The following is a 26,600-nucleotide window of genomic DNA, read 5'->3' on the forward strand; positions in this document are numbered from 1 at the left end:
CTAGGCATAAGTGCCTTGTGAATTATGTACTTTAAAAAGGCATGGTTTGAAACTTTTGCCAATTTGCTGCTTGAGCCACAATGTATACATGACCTAGAAACTACATCTGTAGAGGCTGCAGGGCATTTTTAGGCCAAGGCACACTCATGCATTCTAAGCGACACACCTGTAACCAGCTGATGTCGTCTCCATCAGTGCAGTGGGGGATGAGCAGCTGCAGTTTGTAGTTTTCTTCCTCTGAAAATGCGCCCATGTTGTGGCGCGTGACGAGCCGGGTCGAGTAGTGTGTTGCACATTGAAACGCACTGCGGCCAGTCTTCAGCTCCTGTGCCACCTGCACACACAGGACCTCAATAACAGACCATAGCAAATGACTAACTAGTTGGTTTGCCAATTGAAGTGAAGACTTAAATTCTAGGAATATGGCAGATAAAATTAAATAGGGATACAGTCAAACCTCAACATAATGAACTTCAATACAGTTGACTTCCGTTAATTTGACACTGACGAGACTAACAAAATTGATTAAATTATCTCAGGGAGGGGGGGGGGGAGGTCGAATTAAACAAGATGCAAAAAAAGGGCAAAACACAACGCTGATTCTTTTGGCAGTATATGCCCCATTTTAACACATCCCCGAATGAAATGTGCACCCGCTTTCTATGTGTCCAAAGTAGTCTGCGCCGACCTGCAGCGTCAACCCCAATGTATGTTACGGTTCCTAGTCTCCGTAAAACTGGGACTTTCTCCGCCCAAAATGACGTTGACATCGACAACTGGGTGAGCATGTATGAGCACGTTAGCCAAAGCCACCACTGGAACCTTACCATCATGCTTGCCAATGCAATCTTTTATCTGGACAGTACAACGCGTGTCTGGTTTCGCACCCATGAGATTGAGCTCTTCAGCTGGGACATTTTCAAAGAGCGGCTTTGCGACCTATTTAGCAACCCGTCAGGTCGCCAACAGGCTGCGTAAAAAGATCTTGCCACTCGTGTCCAGTCGTCAACCAAATCGTATGTCTCCTACATACAGGAAGTGCTTGCGCTTTGCCGGAAAGTCGACGAGCACATGACCGAGGTTGACACGGGGGGCTATATCCTAAAAGGCATCGCGGACGACACCTTCAATTTGCTCGTCTTTAATGACGTTTCTACCATCGATGCCAACATCAAAGAATGCCGCAGCTTTGAGGTAGCCAAAAGCCGCCGTGTCGTTCGACAGTTTTTCTGACTCCCAAACACCCCCACCACATCCTCTTGCATCGACAGATTAAGTGCTAGGCCATCTCGTCGATGCTACTGGAGTACAACCCGACCCAGAGAAGGTTCGAGCAGTAACGGTTTTTGCTGTACCTCGGTCTGTCAAAGACGTCTGGAGTTTAGTGGGGCTCTGTTCTTATTTCCGACAATTCGTGAAAGATTTCGCAGCAATTGCTCGACCACTCACTGAACTTCTCAAGAAACACGTGCCTTTAACATGGGATTCCCCTCAGGCTGCCACATTTTCATGCCTTATCACAATTCTCACCAATCCACCGGTCTTGGCCCACTTTGACCAATCCGCACCTACAGAGGTCCAAACCGATGCCAGTGATTATGGGATCGGCGCCATCTTATCGCAACGCCAACACGGACATGACTGCGTTATATCCTGCGCTAGCCGGTTCCTGACAACTGCAGAGCGCATCTAGTCGATTACCGAGCGCAAATGTCTTGCTCTCGTCTGGGCTGTTTCAAAGTTCCGCCCATATTTATATGGCAAGCCCTTCTCAGTAATCACAGAGCATAATGCACTCTGTTGGCTTTCGTCGCTCAAGGATCCGGAAGACGACGAAGTGTGGCGACGGGTCGGATGGGCTCCACATCTGCTCCGCACAGAAGCTACATTTTCGACGAAATCACCTCTGCATCCAGATTCCACGTAATCATCGTGTGCCTGAAGTCAGCCAGAGCATGTCAACACCAAACTTGAGGGTGTAAGTGCTATATTTGGCATTTTACGGCCACATCTAATTTCGAAGGGGGGCCGCCCCGCTAAACCGACTTCCCTAGTGGCGAGGCCTAGCAAAGGCTTCAGCCGCCGCACCGCTGCAGATGGCGAACGCACTGCTCAATGCCGACGCCGACAAAGCCCACCAATCGTCTACCGGGGTCCCGGAAGACGAGGACATGGAAATTCGCGAATCCCAAGGACTCCTTCGGGCTGCTGAGGAGAACGAAGAAGACAATGAGCCTTGGATCAATGTTACCAGTTGTGCCCGTCGCGGTCGGCTGCAGACAGGCTCGACCACACCCCAACTTTCCCGAACGCCTCCGAAGCCCGTTCTCCGCCACAGCCAACCGCCGATGCGCAAGCACCGACAACCCCCCCTTCCTGCCGATGAGCTCAACAAGGTGAGCCCAGGGAAGCTAGTAGACGCCATCACAAATGAGGCAAAGCTACAAATCGGCTCTACCGGATTCAAAATACGCATCGACGAAGACCAAAACATCCTTGTTCTGAGCACTGCCTCAGAAGCTACGGCCTCAGCACTAAGCAAGATGCAAAAAATTACAATTGATGCAACAACATATGATATTGCATCATAAGGAATTTCCCCCAATAACTCTTGCAAAGGGGTAATATACAACATCGATCACGACACCACGCCCAAAATGTTACTTAAACGCATTGAATCTCCCAGATACGAGGTGCTAACATGTAGAAGACTGGGAAACACAACCACCATGGTGATCACATTCTTGGGAAAAACAGTACCATATTGAATAGAATTTTCTGCCCTTCTTCTGCGGTGCTACCTCTACAAGAGAACCGTGCCGTATTGCCGAACCTGCAACGAGACAGGCCAGAGAGAGGACGTCCGCCCGCGGCCCCCCGCCACACCCAAGTGCAGAGAGGGCGGCACTTCGCTAGCAACGGAGCAGCACGAGTGCCACCCTCGGTGCTCTCTGTGCGGCGGGAATCACTCGACAGCAGCGAAAACCTGCCCCAACAGGTTCCTGCCGCCCGTCAACCACCAGAAACCGCAGCAGACCCTGAGAGCAGGCTCCTCGTCTTCGAGGCCGCGTGGCGAGCACTCAGCATCCCGCAAGTCGCGGTCCCCGAAACGACGCGGAGCTGTCCAGGGGAGGAGCAGTTCCAGGCCGCATTCTGGTTCCGGATCCAGGCGTAGGACCTCATCGCGACGACGGACGCCATCCCATGGCAGGACCTCGAGCTGTGGTCGTTCCACAAGCGGCAGGAGGGGAAGCAAGGGAGCAGCGCAGGTCACGCAGCAGGTGAGCTGGGCACAGGTTGTGTCTCCCAAAGCTCGTCCCCCCCTGTTGACACAGAGCTGGCACAGGCACATGCCCAGATTAGGCGTCTCACTGAAGAAAATGCAAAACTCAAATTAGAAATCACTAGCGTATACGCAGAATTCGTAGCACTTAAAGATGAATTGCTTGGAAAAAATAGCACAACCCCTAGACAAAACACTTCAACCCCACTCCCGGAGAAGCGGAAACGGAAAGAGAAGCCAGCTCACACAGTCACTTCAAATCCGACACCGCAATGAGCAACCGCGCAGCCCACTGCACTGCAGGGAGTCATACCCGTCCAATATGCCACTCTCCAGAAGGTAGAAGAGGTAGTAGCAAAAGCTATTCAGAGCCTTCAGACATCCCTACAAGCTACTATGCAGCGACAACTCACAGCTATACAACAGTCAGCGGCACAAGAACAACAATTCGCAACTCAACAACAACACTAACACTCAGTTGGCGGAACGCATCATGAGACTAGAGGAACGCATACTAGCACTGGAAGCTCGTCAAAGCCGGCGCCCCAAGAAAACAGCTCATCAGACTCTACCAGAATTGCCAGATTCTCTGGGCTCCCCAGAACCCCATCTTGTGCACGCATCACCACCCCTTGATAACCAAGATGGCTCCGCCTCAACATATATGTAGTAAGCGCGGGGGCTCCCCAGGCGAAACCACGGTGTGGCAGTGGAATTGCCGGGGCTACAAGAACATGTATGGATCACTGATACAATACATCGCTACATCAACAAGACCACCAGAAATCATCGCACTGCAAGAAACTAACACACACGCCCGCCTACCCGGATACGTCACTTATGGCACAGATACAGGCAGCAGCCTTCACACCCTGGTCAGTAAGAAGCTAGTGGCCGTTGAACACCATCTCCAGCAATCCGAACCGCTTGCTATTCTGCTCAAAATTATCCCACAGGCAACAAAGAAGAAGGGTCCCATGTTTGTTCTAAACGTCTGCTGTCAGCCGAAAAGCGCGCCGTCAGTCCTCAAACTGGTTTTGGAGCAAGTCACGCACGCAGCAGGCAACCATCCGCAATTGTGGGCGACTTTAATGCAGCCCACCCGCTCTGGGGTTATAAGTACACCAACCCCAGGAGAAACATGCTTCACAAAGTTATTGAGGACATGGATCTCACACTCGTCAACGATCCAAGGAATAGCACGAGGCTTGGCACAAGTGTTCAAAGAGACACAAACCCCGACTTAACCCTCCCCAGAAGTATCCCCCAAGCTTGCTGGACCAATCTGGAGGAGTACCTAGGCAGCGACCACGCGCTGCTAGCCACCACTCTCCATGGGCTCGAATACAAAGCCAGGATAGACACGGCTTGCCTCACGGATTGGACCAAGCTGAGGGAGATAAGAGAAGAAAGAGCTGCAAACGAACAAAGCCAACAGCTTCAGTCAATTAAGGACTGGATCACTCAGCTTCACAAGGATGTGAAGGTGCACACCTAAAATGCTTGAAACAGCCACCACCACTCCAAGCGTCGACGCTCGCTTGCTCCACATGTGGGAAGCCCGGCGTAGCCTGCTGAAGCATTGGAAAAGGCAAAGATTAAATCGCAAGCTCAAGAGGCGAATAGCACTACTCACACAAGAGGCTGTGGAATACGCTACCACGCTATGCCGAGAGAATTGGCTATCCCTCTGCGACAGCTTGAGAGGAAGACTGAGTACTTCCAAGACGTGGAAGTTATTGAGGTATTTAATCAACCCGGCCAGCAGCAAAACGGAATCCCACCACAATATGGCCCGAGTAATTCACCAATTTCCTGGAAACGAGGCGGACCTCCTTTTCACTCTCAAAGCCCAGTACTTCCCCACACAGCCATCGGAGCCTCTGCCACCCTACACCGGCACCCCTAACGAGCTCCTAGATGAGGACATTCATCAACATGAGGTAACAGCGGCGATAATGGGCTTGAGACGCCACACAGCCCCGGGAATGGACCAAATTACTAATAAGGCACTTGTAAATCTTGACAGCACCTCGCTACTAGAGCTTACCGCTCATCTTAACGAAGTATGGAGGAAAGGAAACCTTCCCGAGGACTGGAAAATAGCCGAGGTTCGTCTGATACCGAAGCCAGGCAAGCCACTAGCCATTGAGAACCTACAACCGATCTCCCTCACTTCGTGTGTAGGAAAGCTCCTAGAGCACATCGTTCTCAACCGGTTACAACCATTCCTGGAGGACTCGGGGAAATTTCCAACAACGATGATAGGATTTCATCCACACCTCTCAACTCAAGACATCCTACTTCAGCCGAAAGAGGAGGTGATTGTACCAGCGACACGCAACTCCCCCACGGCTATCCTCGCCTTAGATCTTAAAGGGGCGTTCGATAACGTCAAGCACACAGCAATCTTACAGAGGCTAAACGCCCTGGGCTGTGGGGCCAGGACATACTCCTATATTAGAGATTTCCTCTCAGATAGAAAAGCCATCCTAAAGGTCGGGGACAAAGCCACAAACCCGTTCCTACTGGGCAGGTGCGGCACACCACAGGACGCAGTGTTATCCCCTCTCCTTTTCAATATCGCCCTAATAGGCCTACCGCTGCTCCTCGATAACATGCCAGGGATCCGGCATGGCCTATATGCCGACGACATTACCATCTGGTCGTCCACAGGGTCCATCGAGGAAATGGAGAACCGCTTGCAGGAAGCTGCAGACGTGGTGAGTGACTATGCTGTCATGCGGGCTCAGCTGCGCCCCCCAAAAGTCGGAGCTACTCCTGGTCTCACCGCGAAAGAAGCAGTGATCCGACTCGCCCACTATCAACATACAACTGGAGGGACACACCATTGTTCCGTCTCAGAGCGTAAAGATATTGGGAATGGTTTTCCAGTCGGATCGCACCAATACAATATTAATTCAAAAGCTTAAGAATGCAACAGCCCAAGTTACGCACATGATCCGGTGAATAACAACCAAGACAAGAGGCATGGGGGAGGCGGACACGCTTCGGCTTGTCCAAGCCTTCGCCGTGTCTCGAATAACTTACCCTATTCCATACGCACTACTCAACGAGACGGAACTCAAGAAAATCAACACAATGATCAGAAAGGCATATAAGCAGGCGATGGGCCAGCCAATCAGTACGCCCACAGAACACCTACTACGACTAGGTGTGCACAACACGGCCGAAGAGCTGATCGAGGCACATTTATCCAGTCAGCGAAAAAGGCTGGCGGTTACGGAAGCAGGGAGGTCCATTCTCTTACGCCTGGCGCTCTTTGTCCTTCTGAGCCATCCGCCGCCTCACACTGCGAGCTTACCCCATGCCATCCAGAGAAACATCACTGTACGTCCTCTATCTCGCAATATGCACCCAGTGTACCACGCAGAGCGAAGGGAGGCCCGCGCCCTGGCCTACACAAGCGATACGGGACTTTACCCTCTACAGCCTACACGGATGCGGCTTCTTACTCCAGACGCGCAGCCACAACAGCCACCGTAGTCGTCAACACAGAACATCAGAGCAGCATTTCGCTCACACGAAACAATCCCCTCCAAGCCGAGGAAGCGGCCATAGCTCTCGCGCTCTCCCAAACAGAGGTTGAAGTCATAGTGACCTACTCCCAACAGGCGTGCCGCAACTTTGCTTGAATTCATACCACTACGCTCCGGAACATCAATCAAAAGCCGCCAACGAGATCAGTCATGATCATCTGGGTGCCAGCTCATCACGGCATTCTTGGCAACGAGGTCGCCAACTACGTGGCTCGAGATCTGACCCACCGAGCCGACGCCGAGGAATCTGAACCCGAGCGCATGCACCCTCTAGTCTCATACCAAGACATCACACAACAATACAAACTAACCCGCAGAACATATGCACCCCTACACAAGTCACTACCTAGAGAGCAGGAGCGATTCCTCGGAGCTCTACAGGTTAATACATTCCCCCACCCAACCAGAAATCACCTCATAGACCCGACAGAATTCTCTCCGCAATGCCGCTTCTGCGCAGAGCCCGGGTCCCTCAGGCACATAGTGGGGGGTTGCAGAGTGGCACCATTAAATGCTCCGAACCTTTACCCCACTAACGAGCTTTGGGAGAGAGCCTTGGCCAGCTCCGGACCTCGAGGATCAGCAACGGCTGATTGCGAGGGCCCAGGACGCGGCCCGAGCTCAAGGCATTCTGGAATGAGGACGCCTCTCCAAAGCTGCATTCACCCAATAAAAATGTTTATTCTCTCTCTCTCTCTCTCAATGATCCTACTGGCCGGCTCGGTTGTTGGGCCCTCTAACTACAAGAATATCCCTACACAGTGACTTACAAGTCGGGACGCCAACACCAGGACGTAGATTGCCTCTCTCGCTACCCAGTCGAAGATGCGACCTTTACGTCTAATACTGACACCGACACCTGTGTTCTCCCTGTTTTTCCACTGCTTCATGTCGCTGACGAGCAGCACCGTGACCCGTCCTTGCGTATCATCACTGACCGCCTGGAATCGTCGCTTGCCGACAGTTCCCTTTGCTTGTGTACACTTCAACATGGCATACTCTACCGCCACAACGTTCAGCCTGACGGCCCTGCACTACTCCTTGTGATCCTTAAACACCTTCGCTCGGCTGTTATCCACGAACTTCACGACCTCCCCACTGCTGGTCCACCTGTGTGCGTCACATACCAAAGACCGGATCCACTGACGCTTCTTTTGGCCAGGGCTTGCTCGCTCCGTTCTAAGATACGTAGCTGCATGTGAGAAATGCCAGTGATGCAAGACACCAGCGACGCTCCCTGCTGGGTACCTTCAACCACCTGACATTCCCGCGGAACCATTCTTTCGGGTTGGTTTGGACTTACTTAGCCCTTTTCCTCTTTCTACCTCTGGGCTGTGGCCACGGATGTCGCCGATTTTCTTCTACGCGACGTCGTTTTATTACATGGAGCTCCACGACAACTTCTCACAGACCATGGCCGGACATTCTTATCAAAAGTTATCGCGGACATTCTCCAGTCCTGTGACACGAGACACAAGCTATCCACGTCATACCATCAGCAAACAAATGGCCTCAAGGAGCATTTCAATCGCACTCTCACAGACATGCTTGCGAAATATGTCTTTTCAGACCACACTGACCAGGACCTCGCTCTACCATTTGTCACATTTGCTTATATCGTATTTACTCGATTCTAAGTACCCCCTTTTTTTCACGATCGCGATGCCCAAAGTGAGGGGGGTGCTTAGATTCGAAAAATCTAGAATGATTCCCCCGCCCACTTTTTGCTGCGACATCACGACGAGACGTGTGCGAGAAATAACATTTTATTTTGCAAGCATTCAAAAGAAAAATTGGTGCAGACAGTGAACGCACCGCTTTTGTACGATGCTCAGTGACTACCAGTGCCACTAGAGTTCGTTGCACTGCTTGAACCGCTACTCTCGGTATCCCACAGCAGGTAGTCTTCTGTTCCGTCGAAGTTGTTTGTGATTGAGCACTTCTTAAATGATTTGACCACAACGTCCACTTGGACCCTCTTCCACGCATCAGAAATCCACTTTGCAATGGTTGATGGGGACACTTTCTGCAGCTTTCCCTTTGGCACCTTTTTCCGTTCGGTTTCGCACCCACTCTTCGTACTCCTGTCGGAGATTGGCTTTGAAGGGCTTGTTGACTGAAACGTCGAGGGGTTGCAGCACTGGTGTCATGCCGCCCGGAATCACAACCAAGTCGCTATTGATGTTTCGAAGCTTTGTCTTTACCTCCGGGGTCAGATGGCCGCGATCTAGTACACTGTAGCTGCGAAATGCGTCCGACAGAAGCATCGACCGCGTGCCTGCAGGTTTGCCGAGCAATGATTCCAGAGTGAGAAAGCGCGTTTGGCGGCCTTGGCTACGCGTTCTTCCTAACAAATAGGGGAGTGCTTAGATTCGCATGCAAAGTTTCTTCCAAACTTTTTCGCGAAAATAGAGGGGGGGGTGCTTAGAATCGGGGGGTGCTTAGAATTGCGAAAATATGGGAATTCCTCGCGCCACAACACAGCCAGTTATTCCCCATTTTTCCTTCTGTTTGGCCAAGAACCAGCACTGCCCCTCGACACAACCCTCCCTGTTCACGCAGCACCGACCAGTGAATATGCACTTGACGCCATTGCCTGCTGTGCCCACGCAAGGGAAATTGCTTGTGACCACCTTCTGAAATTCCAAGAGTGTCAAAGGCGTTTGTACAAATGGCGACACCAAGACGTGTGTTTCCTGCCTGGTTCTTTGGTGCTTCTATGATCTTCGACGCGTCAGGTCGACCTGTCAGAAAAACTGCTGTCCCGTTACACAGGCCCATACCGAGTGCTTCGTGCCGTGACTCCCGTCACCTACGAGATTGCCCCTGATGCCCCATGTGCTTCCCAGTCCAGTGCTATTGTGCACGTTACACAACTGCAGCAGTATCACCCTCCCAGTGATGACATTTAGATGCTCCGGGACGTCGCTTCTGCCGTCGGGGGATTATACAAAAAGCATGTGGTATTTGATTGTTTAAACGAGGCGTGTGGGCGCCATCACTCGAGGAAAAAGGAGGAAGAATGAAGTGGGCTCGTGCTAAGAATCCAACCAGTCAGGACTGGAACAGCTGTTGTAAATATAACCTATAAATAGTGGCTCATCTTACTGACTCGTCCTTCGCGTAACAATATCTTGCCTTTTATTACATACGCCTACAACACTGCAAAGCATGAAACTACCGGCTACTGTCCTTTCTATCTTCTTTATGTCAGAACACCCCGCAGCTTCCTTGACACCATTCTACCTTTTACTCTTCATGCGGGCTCTTCTATTGCCCAGACTCTCTGCTGCACTGAGGAAGCACACTCCATAGCTCAGCTCGGGCATCCCAGGTCCACTGCAAACATGAATGGGCTGCGCCCATAGCTCTACGCCGCCCCACCCTCCGAAACACAAGTGGACCGCATCAACTGTGCCGCAAGCAGATTGCTCGCATGTTGTGCACTGGCTTCTCATTCAGCACACTTCTGCAATCAGCTTAATCGCTCACGTTCGTTTTTGTTGGTTGTGTCAAAGTTGTTCCTGGCACCCCTTTCCCCCGTTTCTCAACTTCGCTTGACTCACCATCGACATGGAAGATGGTTGATCCGCCCACTGATCATCGGCAAGGCACGCCATTGCTGGTGAAAAGAAAACGCACGGCTATAGATTTGGAAATTCAGTGCTTCTAACCAATGAGATGATCATCGCGAATGTGGTTGCTTTGGATAGCAACGGCAACGATGGCAGCGATGACGCGGAAGGGCAGGCTGTCCGTACGTTGTCCTTACAGGAGGCCCTGCAGATGATTCAGTCCCTCCCGGGACTCGTTTTCACGAGGAACTTTCCGCTGCACTGGGTGGAGCGCTTGGATGCTTTGGAGAAGGATGTTGGCAAGCTTCGCATAAAACATGCATGGCTGAGGGATATAGGCTTTTCTCGTGCAAGACGTACGTAGCGAGATGCTTGTGGCGATCTCTCCTCAGCGTTTCTTCTGGATTTCTCAAGCTGACAGGCTGTCGCAGCAGCGTTCCCAACATTTTTAAAAGGCCCCTTTTGGGGCCACCAAAGTGACGCCTCAGCGGTGCTCGCATATCGCTTGCCACCTGTGACACCTCTTTGCAGTTGTTATAGCAGTGCCATTCTTTAACACCAACAGCCGCGACTTGTTACATGCGCTCGGAGCGCCCAGGAAGTAGTTGAATGAGTGAACACAATCAGTAGCTGTACGGAGGAAGGTGGTGGGGAGTGGCACTGGCCTCCCTGCCTATATAGCTTTCTCATTTCAGCTCTGCCATCCCCCTATTTTGATTTTTGCATGCAACCCGGTTCCAACAATTATCGGTTAAAACAATGGAATTTTCATGGCACTTTAATAATGTTATAAGTGGGTTCAACTGTAGTGCCTTTTTCAAACAAAAAGTTGTGCTAGCTGCAGAGGCATCGTCAAACACTCAAGCCGAACGGGACTTCAGCATCGATGAGAAAAACGTCCATTGTTGGAGGGGGCAAGAGGAGATGCTTTTTGCATGTGCCACAATGAGGAGATGACAGCGATAAGAAAGACGACACGGCTAACTACGATGATAAGTAGAGTGAGCTCAGCATGTCCACATTTAATAAATGCTGTTTTCATTTGTGAACAGTGTCCTCAGATCCCCCCCCAAATTCAGACATTCGGGGGTTTGGCTTAGAATCGGGGATGGCCTACATTCGAGTAAATACAGTATTACGAATGAAAAAAAAAAAACTTGCTATATTGTAGGATAAAATCAGCGCGCATGCTCCCATCATGCACCATGACCAAACCCATTGCCTCCATTTTTTTTTAAATGCCAGCCAGATGCAGCAAATCCAACCATTCACCACCCTCTCGTATCGTTCTGTCCTACTCTCCCCCATCTGCTGGAGTTCACGCCTGCTTTACAGTCGTGGGGGAGAAAAATTGGAGGAAAACTGACAGACGCAGGAACGGAGCGTCTACTGCTTCGCCACCAGAACAGCAGCGGTGTGGGCTGAGGCGCACACATGACACAAGCAGTCATACCATTTGGGTAGCGTCGCATCGCGGCAACTCAATGAACTAAGGTGCACCAATAACTCCCATTGGGGAGCGAGCAATTCCACTGGTATTGAGGAGGCGATGCCATGTCACAGCGAAGCGATGTAGTGTGACTCGATGGTTGCAGCAGCAGCGCTTCCAGTAGTGGCCCTTGTGCCCAATATTCCGGAAATCACAGCAACATGCTTGCAAGTGGTGACACACTTATTGCTCTGGCATTGACACAATACTTTCAAAATGTGAAGACCCACCTGGTCCCAATTGCGCTCTCCCCACTTAGTGGCCAGGGCTCGCAGGCGCTCGTCCTCCGCGTTGGTCCAGGGGCCCTGGTTTAAGCGCACATCAAGCAGGTGGCGCCACCTCATCTCACAACCAAATGCCGTCCGGTGTGAGCGCATGTCCACAGCTGCAATGCGTATCCAGTCGATGGGCCGTGACGACTGCTCCAGCAGCTGCTCCAGGCTCAGGTTGCGTGTCTCAGCCACCTGCAGTTAGCAGATTAAGCCAAATTGGCTGCCTCTTTTGGCCATTACTTTTCTGTGCACAAGGAAAGCTTGTTATTCTGACCATGATATCAAAGTGGCTTTCCCTTGACATTAATTACATTAAATTTAATCTCCTGAGCAGCTGGACACTTTGGGAATCTGCAAAGTTTCTCATAGAAGCAGTACACACCTACTAAGACGAGCTTCTGATAAGACAGGCTTCCAGGGCCTTTCCCTTAAGAGAGAGTCAACTGAAATGTCGAATGTAATGTGTCTGTGCCGCTTGTGTTAGAGGAAGCCTTCTGGAGGTGTTGCTGCTTCTATACATAGGACTCAGTGTTTATATCGCAGTGAAGTGAAAAGAATGGTGGGGCATATGAGGGAGCTAGAGAAGCAGCAGCTCAGGAATGACAAAGGACATTCAATCCAAGAATACATCTGCATAGGCCTATTGCACTGCAGTCGAACAGACTGTGCTGCACCACCATTAACATCAAGTGACAAAGTCGGCTGGGTTGCATGAGCTACAGCTAGCACACTGAGTTATGCTCTTACTGGGAAAAAGAAAAAGTTTCATTTTTTTTTCTTAGTGCATTCAAGCTTCATCATCATCATCAGCCTGGTTACGCACACTGCAGGGCAAAGGCCTCTCCCATGCTTCTCCAACAACCCCGGTCATGTACTAATTGTGGCCATGCTGTGCCTGCAAACTTCTTAATCTCATCCACCCACCTAACTTTCTGCTGTCCCCTGCTACACTTCCCTTCCCTTGGGATCCAGTCCGTAACCCTTAATGACCATCGCTTACCTTCCCTCCTCATTACATGTCCTGCCCATGCCCATTTCTTTTTCTTGATTTCAACTACGATGTCATTAATTCGCGTTTGTTCCCTCACCCAATCTGCTCTTTTCTTATCCCTTAAGGTTACACCTATCATTCTTCTTTCCATAGCTTGTTGCGTCGTCCTCAATTTGAGTAGAACCCTTTTCGTAAGCCTCCAGGTTTCTGCCCCGTGGGTGAGTACTGGTAAGACACAGCTATTATATACTTTTCTCTTGAGGGATAATGGCAACCTGCTGTTCATGATCTGAGAATGCCTTCCAAATGCACCCCAGCCCATTCTTATTCTTCTGATTATTTCCATCTCATGATCCGGATCTGCCGTCACTACCTGCCCTAAGTAGATGTATTCCCTTACGACTTCCAGTGCCTCGCTGCCTATTGTAAATTGCTGTTCTATTCCGAGACTGTTAAGCATTACTTTAGTTTTCTGCAGATTAATTTTTAGACCCACTCTTCTGCTTTGCCTCTCCAGGTCAGTGAGCATGCATTGCAATTGGTCCCCTGAGTTACTAAGCAAGGCAATATCATCAGCGAATCGCAAGTTGCTAAGGTATTCTCCATTAACTTTTATCCCCAATTCTTCCCAATCCAGGTCTCTGAATACCTCCTGTAAACATGCTGTGAAGAGCATTGGAGATATCGTATCTCCCTGTCTGACGCCTTTCTTTATTGGGATTTTGTTGCTTGCTTTATGGAGGACTATGGTGGCTGTGGAGCTGCTATAGATATCTTTCAGTATTTTTACATACGGCTCGTCTACACCCTGATTCCGTAATGCCTCCACGACTGCCGAGGTTTCGACAGAATCAAACGTTTTCTCGTAATCAATGAAAGCTATATATAAGGGTTGGTTATATTCCACACATTTCTCTATCACCTGATTGATAATGTGAATATGATCTATTGTTGAGTAGCCTTTACGTAATCCTGCCTGGTCCTTTGCTTGACAGAAGTCTAAGGTGTTCCTGATTCTATTTGCGATTACCTTAGTAAATAGTTTGTACGCAACGGACAGTAAGCTGATCGGTCTATAATTTTTCAAGTCTTTGGCGTCCCCTTTCTTATGGATTAGGATTATGTTAGCGTTCTTCCAAGATTCTGGTACGCTCGAGGTCGTGAGGCATTGCGTATACAGGGTGGCCAGTTTCTCTAGAACAATCTGTCCACCATCCTTCAACAAATCTGCTGTTACCTGATCCTCCCCAGCTGCCTTCCGCCTTTGCATATCTCCCAAGGCTTTCTTTACTTCTTCCAGCGTTACCTTTGGGATATCGTCTAGACTATTTTCTCTTCCATTATCGTCGTGGGTGTTACTGGTACTGTATAAATCTCTATAGAACTCCTCAGCCACTTGAACTATCTCATCCATATTAGTAATGATATTGCCGGCTTTGTCTCTTAACGCATACATCTGATTCTTGCAAATTCCTAGTTTCTTCTTCACTGTTTTTAGGCTTCCTCCGTTCCTGAGAGCATGTTCAATTCTATCCATATTATACTTCCTTATGTCAGCTGTCTTACGCTTGTTGATTAACTTCGAAAGTTCTGCCAGTTCTATTCTAGCTGTAGGGTTAGATGCTTTCATACATTGGCGTTTCTTGATCAGATCTTTCGTCTCCTACGATAGTTTGCTGGTATCCTGCCTAACGGAGTTACCACCGACTTCCATTGCACACTCCTTAATGATGCCCACAAGATTGTCGTTCATTGCTTCAACACTAAGGTCCTCTTCCTGAGTTAAAGCCGAATACCTGTTCTGTAGCTTGATCTGGAATTCCTCTATTTTCCCTCTTACCGCTAACTCATTAATCGGCTTCTTATGTACCAGTTTCTTTCGTTCCCTCCTCAGGACTAGGCTAATTCGAGTTCTTACCATCCTGTGGTCACTGCAGCGCACCTTGCCGAGCACGTCCACATCTTGTATGATGCCAGGGTTAGCGCAGAGCATGAAGTCTATTTCATTTCTAGTCTCGCCGTTCGGGCTCCTCCACGTCCACTATTGGCTATCCCGCTTGCAGAAGAAGGTATTCATTATCCTCATTTTATTCTGTTCCGCAAACTCTACTAATAACTCTCCCCTGCTTTTCCTAGTGCCTATGCCATATTCCCCCACTGCCTTGTCTCCAGCCTGCTTCTTGCCTACCTTAGCATTAAAGTCGCCCATTAGTATAGTGTATTTAGTTTTCACTCTACCCATCGCCGATTCCACGTCTTCATAGAAGCTTTCGACTTCCTGGTCATCATCACTGGATGTAGGGGCATAGGCCTGTACAATCTTCATTTTGTACCTCTTATTAAGTTTCACAACAAGACCTGCCACCCTCTCGTTAATGCTATAGAATACCTGTATGTTACCAGCTATATTCTTATTAATCAGGAATCCGACTCCTAGTTCTCTTCTCTCCGCTAAGCCCCGGTAGTACAGGACGTGCCCGCTTTTTAGCATTGTATATGCTTCTTTTGGCCTCCTAACTTCACTGAGCCCTATTATATCCTATTTACTGCCCTCTAATTCCACCAATAGCACTGCTAGACTCGCCTCACTAGATAACGTTCGAGCGTTAAACGTTGCCAGGTTCATATTCCAATGGCGGCCTGTCCGGAGCCAGTGATTCTTAGCACCCTCTGCTGCGTCGCAGGTCTGACCGCCGCCGTGGTCAGTTGCTTCGCAGCTGCTGGGGACTGAGGGCAGGGGTTTGATTGTTGTGTTCATATAGGAGGTTGTGGCCAAGTACTGCACCAGGGTGGCCAATCCTGCTCTGGTGAGAGAGTGCGTTACCGGTTCTGGTCAACGGGATCAGGCCACACTCCAAGCCTGTTTGTGCAATTTTATCAATACGCGGAATTTTTTTTTTTAATCCGGTGGAAAATTGCCGGCACCGGGATTCAAACCACGGACCTCTTGCACGCGAGGTGGGTGTTCTACCTCTACGCCACTGCTTCATTCCATCATTATTTGATGTTCAATGGCTGAAAAAGGCACCTGCTTTCACTGTGTCCCAGGTCATAACTCAGTTTTGAATAGATCGGCTTAGCACAAGGCACACTAAGCAAGCAACTGCCATGCTAAGATGCACTGTAGCAGAGTTTGACAGCTCTCTGACACAGCACAAAGAAGGCTCCAGAATCACAATGGCAAAAAAAAGTAGCAGTTTCGCCTGAAAGGCAAAGCATCGATTACGATAGCAAATTAGTCGACCGCTATACGAAGTAAGGATAGTAGTTTTATCAGCTGTACTTGTAAACATAGGCATACTATACTCGCAGACAACTCGTGCAGCTACTGCACATGTGTTAGCGCGCCAAGTAGTTTGGCAGCATTTGGCAATGCTTTCGGTTGCTCGGAAAAGACGCTGAATCAACGCAGCTTCCACTTGCAACTGTCTTGCATTTCCCAAGATGTGGAACGGAAAAGCCGCAAAATAATAAACCTTTAACTCAGCGGTGTGTCCTGTCTTATTTAACTAAACTAACCCAGCCTAAACTAACATGGATTAAAACATGGTACTATTTTCATAAGCGCTCTCACTTGTGCGCACTTTGCCTCCGTAGCTTTTTCTTTCACAGCCAAAGACAGCTGTCCGCGAGTATAACTAAATTAACAAGCAGGGTGTCATGCGCGCACAAGCCAATATGAACACATCCGTTAATTTCTTTTTGTGTGTGTGTGTGTGTATAAGCCATTGTGTAAACATGTGCTGTATTGCAGAATTTTTTTATACCTTCCTTCCTTTTTATTGTTGTTTCTTTCTTTTGCATTGTACCAAGATGACGCTTTGCTTGTTTCCACCTTTTTTTCTCTTTTTTTTCTCTTTTTTTTCTTCTTTCTTGTGTTTCCCATGTTATTAGGTTCTTAAAGCCTTTATGTATATCCCACTCCTGCCTAGGACCACTAAAACAGGCTGGCAGTATGGAATAAATAAATAAATAAAAATAAATCTCACTCGATGACCACAGAAACCAGCTGTCAAAACGCTGCAGTGAGGAAATGTGGCAGCAGAAGCAAGCAAATTGGCCTTTGTGCAGCCACTCGCAACAACGCGAACTACACCTTGAAAACGCAGCACATAGACTCCCTACCCATTGCAGATGGCTTTCAAGATACAACGGTCCGGCCCGCCGTGTGCGGGCGCCCGAGCTGCCCATAGATTCTAGAATGCACCCCCCCCTCCCTTCCCTCTCCCAGAAGCTTCGCACACGACGGAAGGCGGTGCCCTCCCCACATTCTGCCGTTGCATGCGCAAGATTGAGCCATGATTGCTGGCTCACCCTCACACGCTATCCCTTGCACACACAGCATACGGCATGCTGGGATGATTTTATCACCCACGCCAACTTCACAGTGACGCCGGCTGCAGAAATGTAACTGGAGTGTCCATATAATTGATATCACAATAAAACGCAGCAAGCTTTATTAACGATGATACATCAAAGGGTGACAAACGATTTATGAACCAGTGCTGTCACAATAACTTGGGTACATACGGCCACTGTGCAAAGCTGACCAGGTAACATTTTACCAGCAGTGAGGATGTGCTCAGTGGTAAATGATTGTCTGGCATGTAGGCATGAAGGCATGTAGTGCAGGGCGAGAGACACACAAAGAAGGGTGTGGTCAAAGCAGCACCTGTATTTTTTAAATATTTTTTAAGGCAATGCGCACAAGCACGGAGAGGTGAGTGGGCATGGAATGAAGGGGGGGGGGGTGCATGAAAAAGAGGCCCACAATCAGTAGCAATGCAAATATTTAAGACTTTATAATAAATTACACGCTTTATGTGGAGCGCTTAAATGCATAACTGCGCTTAAATGCACTTAAATGCATTAGAAGGACCTACCCTAACAACTCAGTATGTTTTTACAAAATAGACACAATTGTTTCAGCGTCCCTTTAAAGCCAGTGTTGTTATAAGTAGGTTCAACCGGTACAGCGAAAACAAACGTGACTAGTCTTGTATACACCACTATCCATTTCATCTTCGTCTTCAATCTAACCTTTCACGAAACCCCATAGCAAATGTTGGTCATATGCTGGAAGTTGTTGTGTGTCCTCTGGGGAGTGTTCTGCCACAAAATTTTTCAAATCGGCTCATTAATAGCCGAGATAGAAATATTTCAATGCCGCAAACCCATGATTTCAGGAGGCGAGCTCCACTGCCAAGCGAGACACTCTTTCTACTTGCCCCGTCCAGCCTCCACAAGCGAAATTCCTTTACTGTGTTCTCCCATACCGGACCTCGAGGACCGCGTGACGCACACGTCATGGGCCTCGCTTTCCTTTTTTTTTCTCTCTCTTCGCTTTTTTGTGGCACAACGCACTTCCACTGAGGGCATCGCGCGCAAGCTGTTGTGAATGTCTCATTTCACACAGTGCACGATTTTGCGTGCTGTGAATGAGAACACCTGACCAGCAGTATAAGCCATTGCTACACAAATACTGAGGCAGACACAAGCGGATTACAGACCATGATCCCACACTAGAACGTGGTAGAAAATGACATAGTTTCGGTGTCTGCACATGCAACTGCAAGACATGGGAACAAGCAGACAAAATGGAATTTCTTGCTGTAGTTCAAAGTAAAACAAGAACATGCAGACATTCAGTTTGTGTTTTATTATTTTCCTGAGCTTTAATTTGTCTATTCAAGCAACATATTACCCAAATAACAGATGCTGCCTTGAATAATTCTCGAAGTCACGTGTCAGCAGCACGAGCAACATCACAGTGCAAACGTGTATGTAGGCGCACTAGCATATGTGCATCATCCTCCGGCCTGGAACATGGTGGTCGCGAGGAGAAGAAAAAATGGCATTCGGTTTGAAATTTCAGATCTTTCTGCAGCACGTAGCAATGTCATACTTTGCAGACACGATCATTATCGTGCAATGTATGCTTTGCGCTTGTCAGCTCAATATGGCCAGACCTATTGAGGGAATGCACGATGCTAAAAATTAAGCTAATAAAATTGCCGGAAATGTAAATTTAAATGCGCTATTCTACTGACTTTCAAAATACAGTGCCGCTAGAAGTTCTTCTAGCTCCACATGAACAGATGACGCTATGCTCTTTCATGTCCAGTCTGCCAGATAAGTAGGCCACATGGCTGGCTTCTGTATGGCATCATGAAGTCAATCCAGAGCACATCACCAAGTTAGATTGGTGCTTGTGACATAATGAGGCCGTGCCTCATGACCTTTGATACGATCTCGACCAGGTGAGGTGGGTCTTCACCACAAGAACCAGGAAACGAGGACGAAGTCAGGCATCGTGATGATGGAAAAAAGTAGAAAAAATTGCATTTACTTCATTGGTACATGGATGTGACACTTATCTGAGTCTCGAGCGGTTCTGATTAACACGGCGCCAGCATGGCCTTAAATAACCCCTTGCGGTTGTCAAGCAGGTTCTTTATTTTGGGAAATCCTCGGTGCATGCACACACACGCAGTCTGCGTTCTGTCCTGTCGCACCGCATGCGGCTTGCTCTGCCGATTACTTCACTCACTCAGTTCATTCAGTTCGCATGGTAACCGTGAACACATGCCTTCCATGTTCTCCCTCCCCACCATACACCGTTGCCTGCCGTCCCGTGCCTGCTACTTCACATACTTGCCTACCATCTCGTGCCTGCGACTCTACACCACCTGGTGTCAGCCCGGTACCCTCAAGGATCCCCTCCCCCCCTCTTATCCAGTGAAGAGGACTTCCAAGGCACATGATAAGGGCTCAGCTGGTTTGCATTAGTGAGGCCTTTCTGTTTCCCTGTAGCCGGGTGTTTGAGCCTGTAGGTATTGCGTCCAATGTGTGCACTCATTCTAGCTGGCCCTGTGCGTCGATGGGCAAACTTGGTTGTGAATCCAATGGCTGCCTTACTTAGTGGGTGCGCGTCCCAGAGAACCAAGTCTCCAACCTGGAAGGTAGCTGGAGTGCGCCTTTTGTTGTAGTACTTTGCCTGGCTGGCTTTTGTCAAAGTTTGGTAGTCCTGTGCAAAGGCCCAGGCATCTCGACGGTACATATCCAGTTCAGCAGCTAGGGCATGAGGCGCAGAAGAGGGCACCTCGGTGCCAGCTGCCTGATTGTGATGGCTCCACGGGTTCCGTAGTTCCCACCAATAGCACAAGAAGGCAGGCGCAAAGCCTGTAACTACACTTTAAGACGTGAGCATTGCAAATGCCACTTCGGGCAGCCTTATGTCCCAGTCCCTGTGGGAAGTGCACCAGGCATTGTTTAACCGTTGTGTTATGGCGTTCCACAGTCTGTTTTGCTGGTCTGTATGGGACTGTGTGGCTCTCCTTGATTTCCCAGTGCTGGAGAACGCCTTTCCACAGTTTGCTTAGGAATGGTCTGCACTGTCGCTGGAGATGGAGCTAGGCACACCATGCCCGCAAAAAACATTGATCATTTTATCGATTATCAATTTAGAGGTAGGCGCACGTAATTGGAAAAGCTCCACAAACTTCATGAACTTGTCCAGCACCACCAGGATGTACTTGTGGCACTGAGAGGTTGTGGGCAGTGGCCCAATAAGGTCTGCACTTAGCTGCTGCATTGGGTGGGTGGCCTATGAACTGTCCATCAGTCCTTTTGGTTTTTGCCGGTGAGGTTTGAAAGCCTGGCACTGCTGGCTGCTGCGGATGTAACGGGAGATATCAGAGCGGATACCGAGCCATGTGAACCGGCTCTTCACACGTTTCCAAGTTGACAAAAAGCCTAAATGCCCCCTTAGGGGGTGGTCATGCTCCATTTTCAGTGCCATGTCTCGTAAGTGTTGGGGAGGCCAGGCAACTTTACATTTACCGACCATGTACATAAAGATAGCACTGTTCCGAGATTTCACTGTCATCAGCTAGGTCCTGTACCCTCTTGGACTCTCTAGTGTCACCAGGTGGCAGGCCAGACTTTAAGTATTGCAGCAGTTGTAGCAGCAGTGGATCCTTGCATTGTTCCAACTGGAACTTTGCAGTGTCAGTGAGTGGGGACACATCAGTCACGTCAATAGGGGTTGCTAGTTCACAACGAATGCTTTGTTGTGGCCCTTGCACTTCGACTGAAAGGCAGTCCTCTGCCAAACAAAGCTGAGCAGATTCAGAAGCTGGGATGGGGCACCTGCTTAGTGCATCCACTGGGATGTTGGCCCGTCCTTTACAATGCCTTATGGTACACTTGAAGCCTTGTAATTTCAACACCAAATGTCGTACTCTGCACGATGTCTGCTCAGTTGTAAACATCCACGCCAATGGTGCACAGTCACAATGCACATCAAATGGTGCGAATTCTGCATACGGTTGGAATCTATTGGCAGCCCCCACCACAGCGAGGCATTCCCAGTCTTGGACAATATAGTTCTTTCCAGCAGTGCTGAGGGTCCTGCTTATAAATGACACAAGCCTGAGTTCACCTTTGACCTCCTGCAAACAACACTGCCAATATGCCAGTGCCACTGGCATCTGTTTCAATCACAAAGGGCCTGTTCAGGTTAGGTAATACCCCAGCCACCTCTCCTGCCAGTGTTAGCCTCAGAGTCACGAATGCTGTCTGTTGCTAAGCGCTCCAAACTCAATGGGCTCCTTTTTTGAAGAGAGCTGTCAGGGGTCTAAAGGCTGTCAAGGGCATAAAATTTCTGTAGTATCCCACAAGGCCCAAAAACATTTGGAGCTCCTTGACTGTTTTAGGGCATGGGAACTCTGCAACCGCTCGCACCTTGTCCGGGTCAGGTTGACATTTACCTGGAGAGATTACATGTCCAAGGAACGTTAATGCCTGTTCACAGCATGTAACTTTGCTGGGATTGATTGTCAGACCTGCAGAGCCAACTCTTTGCAATACCTCATCGATATGTTGTAGGTAGTCCTCAAAAGTTTCTGAATAAATGAGCACATCATCAAGAAATGCCATGCAGTAGTTGTGTTTTATGCCTTCTAACACTTTGTCAATGAGAGACTGAAATGTTGACGGCCCACCAGCTACCCCAAATGGCCATTCGCTTAAATTGAAACACTCCTCTATGGCACAGGAATGCAGTCTACGGTACATCTTCAGGAGCCACTGACACTTGGAAGAAGCCCTGAGCAAGGTCGAGGCTCGTTAACCATCTAGCGCAGCCTAGCTGAGACAGTACCCAGTCTCTGTGAGGCATGGGATATACCGGCAGAGTTGTGATTGCATTTAGGGGCTGTAGTTAACCGCAAGGTGATATCCTCCAGTTTTCTTCTTTACTAATACAGGGGCTGAACCTGGCATCTGAACCTGGCAACGTTTAACATTAGAAAGTTATCTAGTGAGGCGAGTCTAGCAGTGCTATTGGAGGAATTAGAGGACAGTAAATGGGATATAATAGGGCTCAGTGAAGTTCGGAGGATGAAAGATGCCTATACAATGCTGAAAAGCGGGGACGTCCTGTGCTACCGGGGCTTAGCGGAGAGAAGAGAACTAGGAGTCAGATTCCTGATTAATAAGGAAATAGCTGGTAACATACGGGAATCTTATAGCGTTAACAAGAGGGTGGCAGGTCTTGTGAAACATAATAAGAGGTACCAATTGAAGGTCGTACAGGTCTACACCCCCTACATCCAGTCATCATGACCACGAAGTCGAAAGCTTCTATGAAGACGTGGAATCGGCGATGAGTAAAGTCAAAACAACATACACTATACTGATAGGCAACTTCAATGCCAGGGTAGGCAAGAAGCAGGCTGGAGACAAGTCAGTGGGGGAATATGGCATAGGCTCTAGGAATAACAGGGGAGAGTTATTAGTAGAGTTTGCAGAACAGAATAATATGCGGATAATGAATACCTTCTTCCACAATCGGGATAGCCGAAAGTGGACATAGAGGAGCCCGAATGGCGAGACTAGAAATGAAATAGACTTTATACTCTGCGCTAACCCTGGCATCATACAAGATGTGGACATGCTCGGCAAGGTGCCCTGCAGTGACCATAGGATGGTAAAAACTCGAATTAGCCTAGACTTGAGGAGGGAACGGAAGAAACTGGTACATTAGAAGCTGATCAATGAGTTAGCGGTAAGAGGGAAAATAGAGGAATTCTGGATCAAGCTACAGAACAGCTTTTCGGCTTTAACTCAGGAAGAGGACCTTAGTGCTGAAGCGATGAACAACAATCTTATGGGCATCATCAAGGAGTGTGAAATAGAAGTCGGTGGTAACTCCGTTAGACAGGATGATATCGCAGGAGACGAAAGATCTGATCAAGAAACGCCAATGTATGAAAGCCTCTAACCCTACAGCTAGAATAGAACTGGCAGAACTTTCAAAGTTAATCAACAAGCGTAAGACAGCTGACATAAGGAAGTATAATATGGATAGAATCGAACATGCTCTCAGGAACGGAGGAAGCCTAAAAGCAGTGAAAAAGAAACTAGGAATTGGCAAGAATCAGATGTATGCATTAAGAGACAAAGCCGGCAATATCATTACTAATATGGATGAGATAGTTCAAGTGGCTGAGGAGTTGTATAGAGATTCATACAGTACCAGTGGCACCCACGACGATAATGGAAGAGAGAATAGCCTAGAGGAATTTGAAATCCCACAGGTAACGCCAAAAGAAGTAAAGAACACCTTGGGAGCTATGCAAAGGGGGAAGGCAGCTGGGGAGGATCAGGTAACAGCAGATTTGTTGAAGGATGGTGGTCAGATTGTTATAGAGAAACTGACCACCCTGTATACGCAATGCCTCATAACCTCGAGCGTACCGGAATCTTGGAAGAACGCTAACATAATCCTAATCCATAAGAAAGGGGACGCCAAAGACTTGAAAAATTATAGACCGATCAGCTTACTGTCCGTTGCCTACAAAGTATTTACTAAGGTAATCGCAAATAGAATCAGGGACACCTTAGACTTCTGTCAACCAAAGGACCAGGCAGGATTCCGTAAAGGCTACTCAACAATAGACCATATTCACACTATCAATCAAGTGATAGAGAAACGTGCAGAATATAACCAACCATTATATATAGCTTTCATTGACTACGTGAAAGCGTTTGATTCAGTCGAAACCTCAGCAGTCATGGAGGCATTACGGAATCAGGGCGTAGACGAGCCATATGTAAAAATACTGGAAGATATCTATAGCGGCTCCACAGCCACCATAGTCCTCCACAAAGAAAGCAACAAAATCCCAATAAAGAAAGGCGTCAGACAGGGAGATACGATCTCTCCAATGCTATTCACAGCATGTTTACAGGAGGTATTCAGAGACCTGGAGTGGGGAGAATGGGGGATAAAAGTTGATGGAGAATACCTTAGCAACTTGCGATTCGCTGATGATATTGCCTTGCTTAGTAACTCAGGAGACCAAGTGCAATGCATGCTCACTGACCTGGGGAGGCAAAGCAGAAGGGTTGGTCTGAAAATTAATCTGCAGAAAACTAAAGTAATGTTTAACAGTCTCGGAAGAGAACAGCAGTTTACGATAGGTAGCGAGGCACTGGAAGTGGTAAGGGAATACATCTACTTAGGGCAGGTAGTGACCACGGATCCGGATCATGAGACTGAAATAACCAGAAGAATAAGAATGGGCTGGGGTGCGTTTGGCAGGCATTCTCAGATCATGAACAGCAGGTTGCCATTATCCCTCAAGAGAAAAGTGTATAACAGCTGTGTCTTACCAGTACTCACGTACGGGGCAGAAACCTGGAGCCTTACAAAAAGAGTTCTACTTAAATTGAGGACAATGCAATGACCTATGGAAAGAAGAATGATAGGTGTAACGTTAAGGGATAAGAAAAGAGCAGATTGGGTGAGGGAACAAACGCGAGTTAATGACATCTTAGTTGAAATCAAGAAAAAGAAATGGGCATGGGCAGGACATGTAATGAGGAGGGAAGACAACCGATGGTCATTAAGGGTTACGGACTGGATTCCAAGAGAAGGGAAGCATAGCAGGGGGCGGCACAAAGTTAGGTGGGCCAATGAGATTAAGAAGTTTCCAGGGACAACATGGCCACAATTAGTACATGACCGGGGTAGTTGGAGAAGTATGGGAGAGGCCTTTGCCCTGCAGTGGGCATAACCAGGCTGATGATGGTGGTGAGTACAGGGGCATTGGCCTAGGAACTGGAGCAAAGCTCAATGAGGTCTTGGTCCAGCAAATCTTGGATACACCCATAAAGAATTTCTCTTTTTTGGCTGTTAACTGGGCGCAGCTTTCATCTAACTGGTGGGTGGCTGCCTGTTGTCTATTTTGTGAACCACAAGGGACGTGCAACCTGGCAGAGTGGTAAATATACGGTTATGGTCTGCAAAGATGTTATTAGGTTTCTGCTTCTGCTCCTCCCGAAGGTTTTCTAGACTAGATACGCCACTCTCAATGGTATTGTGGCATACATCCTGTTCATCTGCAATAAGTACCTGTAGAGAGCTAGCCACATATTTATCAAGCTCTTGGCCTTGCTTATCGCATTGCAACACTGTCTTACAGACTGACAGGGATCAGTGTTCAGCATCTGACGCACATGGCCGCTTCGGTGCCTGTTTAAATTGATTGGTGCTTCAGGGTGAAGAGTCGTTGACCGCGGACACTCAGAAGCCGAAACTGCCGCAGGCTACAGCTGTCACTCTCGTTGTTGGGCAGGGAGGGTATGGTTGGGCGTTGCAGTGGTGTGCGGAGATGAACAGATGAAGGCCAAATCAGCTGCTGCTTGTGCAATGTGCGGTGATGGCGGTGGTGCGTAGCCCAGGCAATGCCAACCGTGTTCCATGATAGGGCCGGCTGCCTTCGCCATTTTTTGCAGGTTTGCGAAGCTCATGCTGGCTGTTAGGTCTTGGAATGTTGGATGCACTTGTATCCACATGCGTTCCATCTTTTCGGCATCTGAAACAGGCTCCGCTATATGGTCATAGTATTCGGCAATGACGTAAATAAACTGCTTGAGGTTTCCTGCTCGATGCCGAGTGCGCTATCTAGCTCTGCTTTTAGTTTAAGCTTGTAGTCAACGGTGGTAAACTCCGCAGGAAATTCAGATGCAAAGGACTGCCAGTTGGGGTGCGCATCTGAGAAATGCCACCATCGTTTGGCTGACTCCTCCAACACTGCTGGAAGCAACTACAAACGGGGGTCAGGGGAGATCCCCGCAACATTGCAGTACTCTGAGTACTTCGCCAGAAATTCTAGCGGCAAGTGTCAGTCCTGGTAGCCACTGAAGCCTTGGCCCCGCGTCGATTGTCTCGTCAGGCCCAACCTTGTCGTTGAGCGGCGTGGTGCACAGAATTTGGGATGTATCAGCGCGAGTGTCTCACTTTCCATTGTGGTCCCAGAGGTCGAAGCCAACAGTCCTTGGACGATCGAGGAGAGGCTGCGCAACTGGCTGCGTGGTGCTAGACGATTCTTGGTCCTCCATGTTAGGTCTGGTCGGACGAG

At 48.7% G+C, this 26,600-nt stretch overlaps 1 protein-coding gene across 1 annotated transcript in view; it reads right to left on the reverse strand.

Annotated features, from left to right (window-relative positions):
- Window positions 1–26,600, reverse strand: part of LOC139051368 (uncharacterized) — a 209,710-nt gene that overhangs the window by 136,730 nt on the left and 46,380 nt on the right. The window contains exons 4-5 of the mRNA XM_070528386.1: window positions 12,138–12,371; window positions 167–334 (exon numbers count right to left, since the gene is read on the reverse strand). Of these exons, the coding sequence (XP_070384487.1) occupies window positions 167–334; window positions 12,138–12,371 (402 nt within the window). The remainder of the gene's footprint in view (window positions 1–166; window positions 335–12,137; window positions 12,372–26,600) is intronic.

This window comes from Dermacentor albipictus, unplaced genomic scaffold (genome assembly GCF_038994185.2).
Source record: "Dermacentor albipictus isolate Rhodes 1998 colony unplaced genomic scaffold, USDA_Dalb.pri_finalv2 scaffold_11, whole genome shotgun sequence".
Taxonomy (NCBI): Eukaryota; Metazoa; Arthropoda; class Arachnida; order Ixodida; family Ixodidae; genus Dermacentor; species Dermacentor albipictus.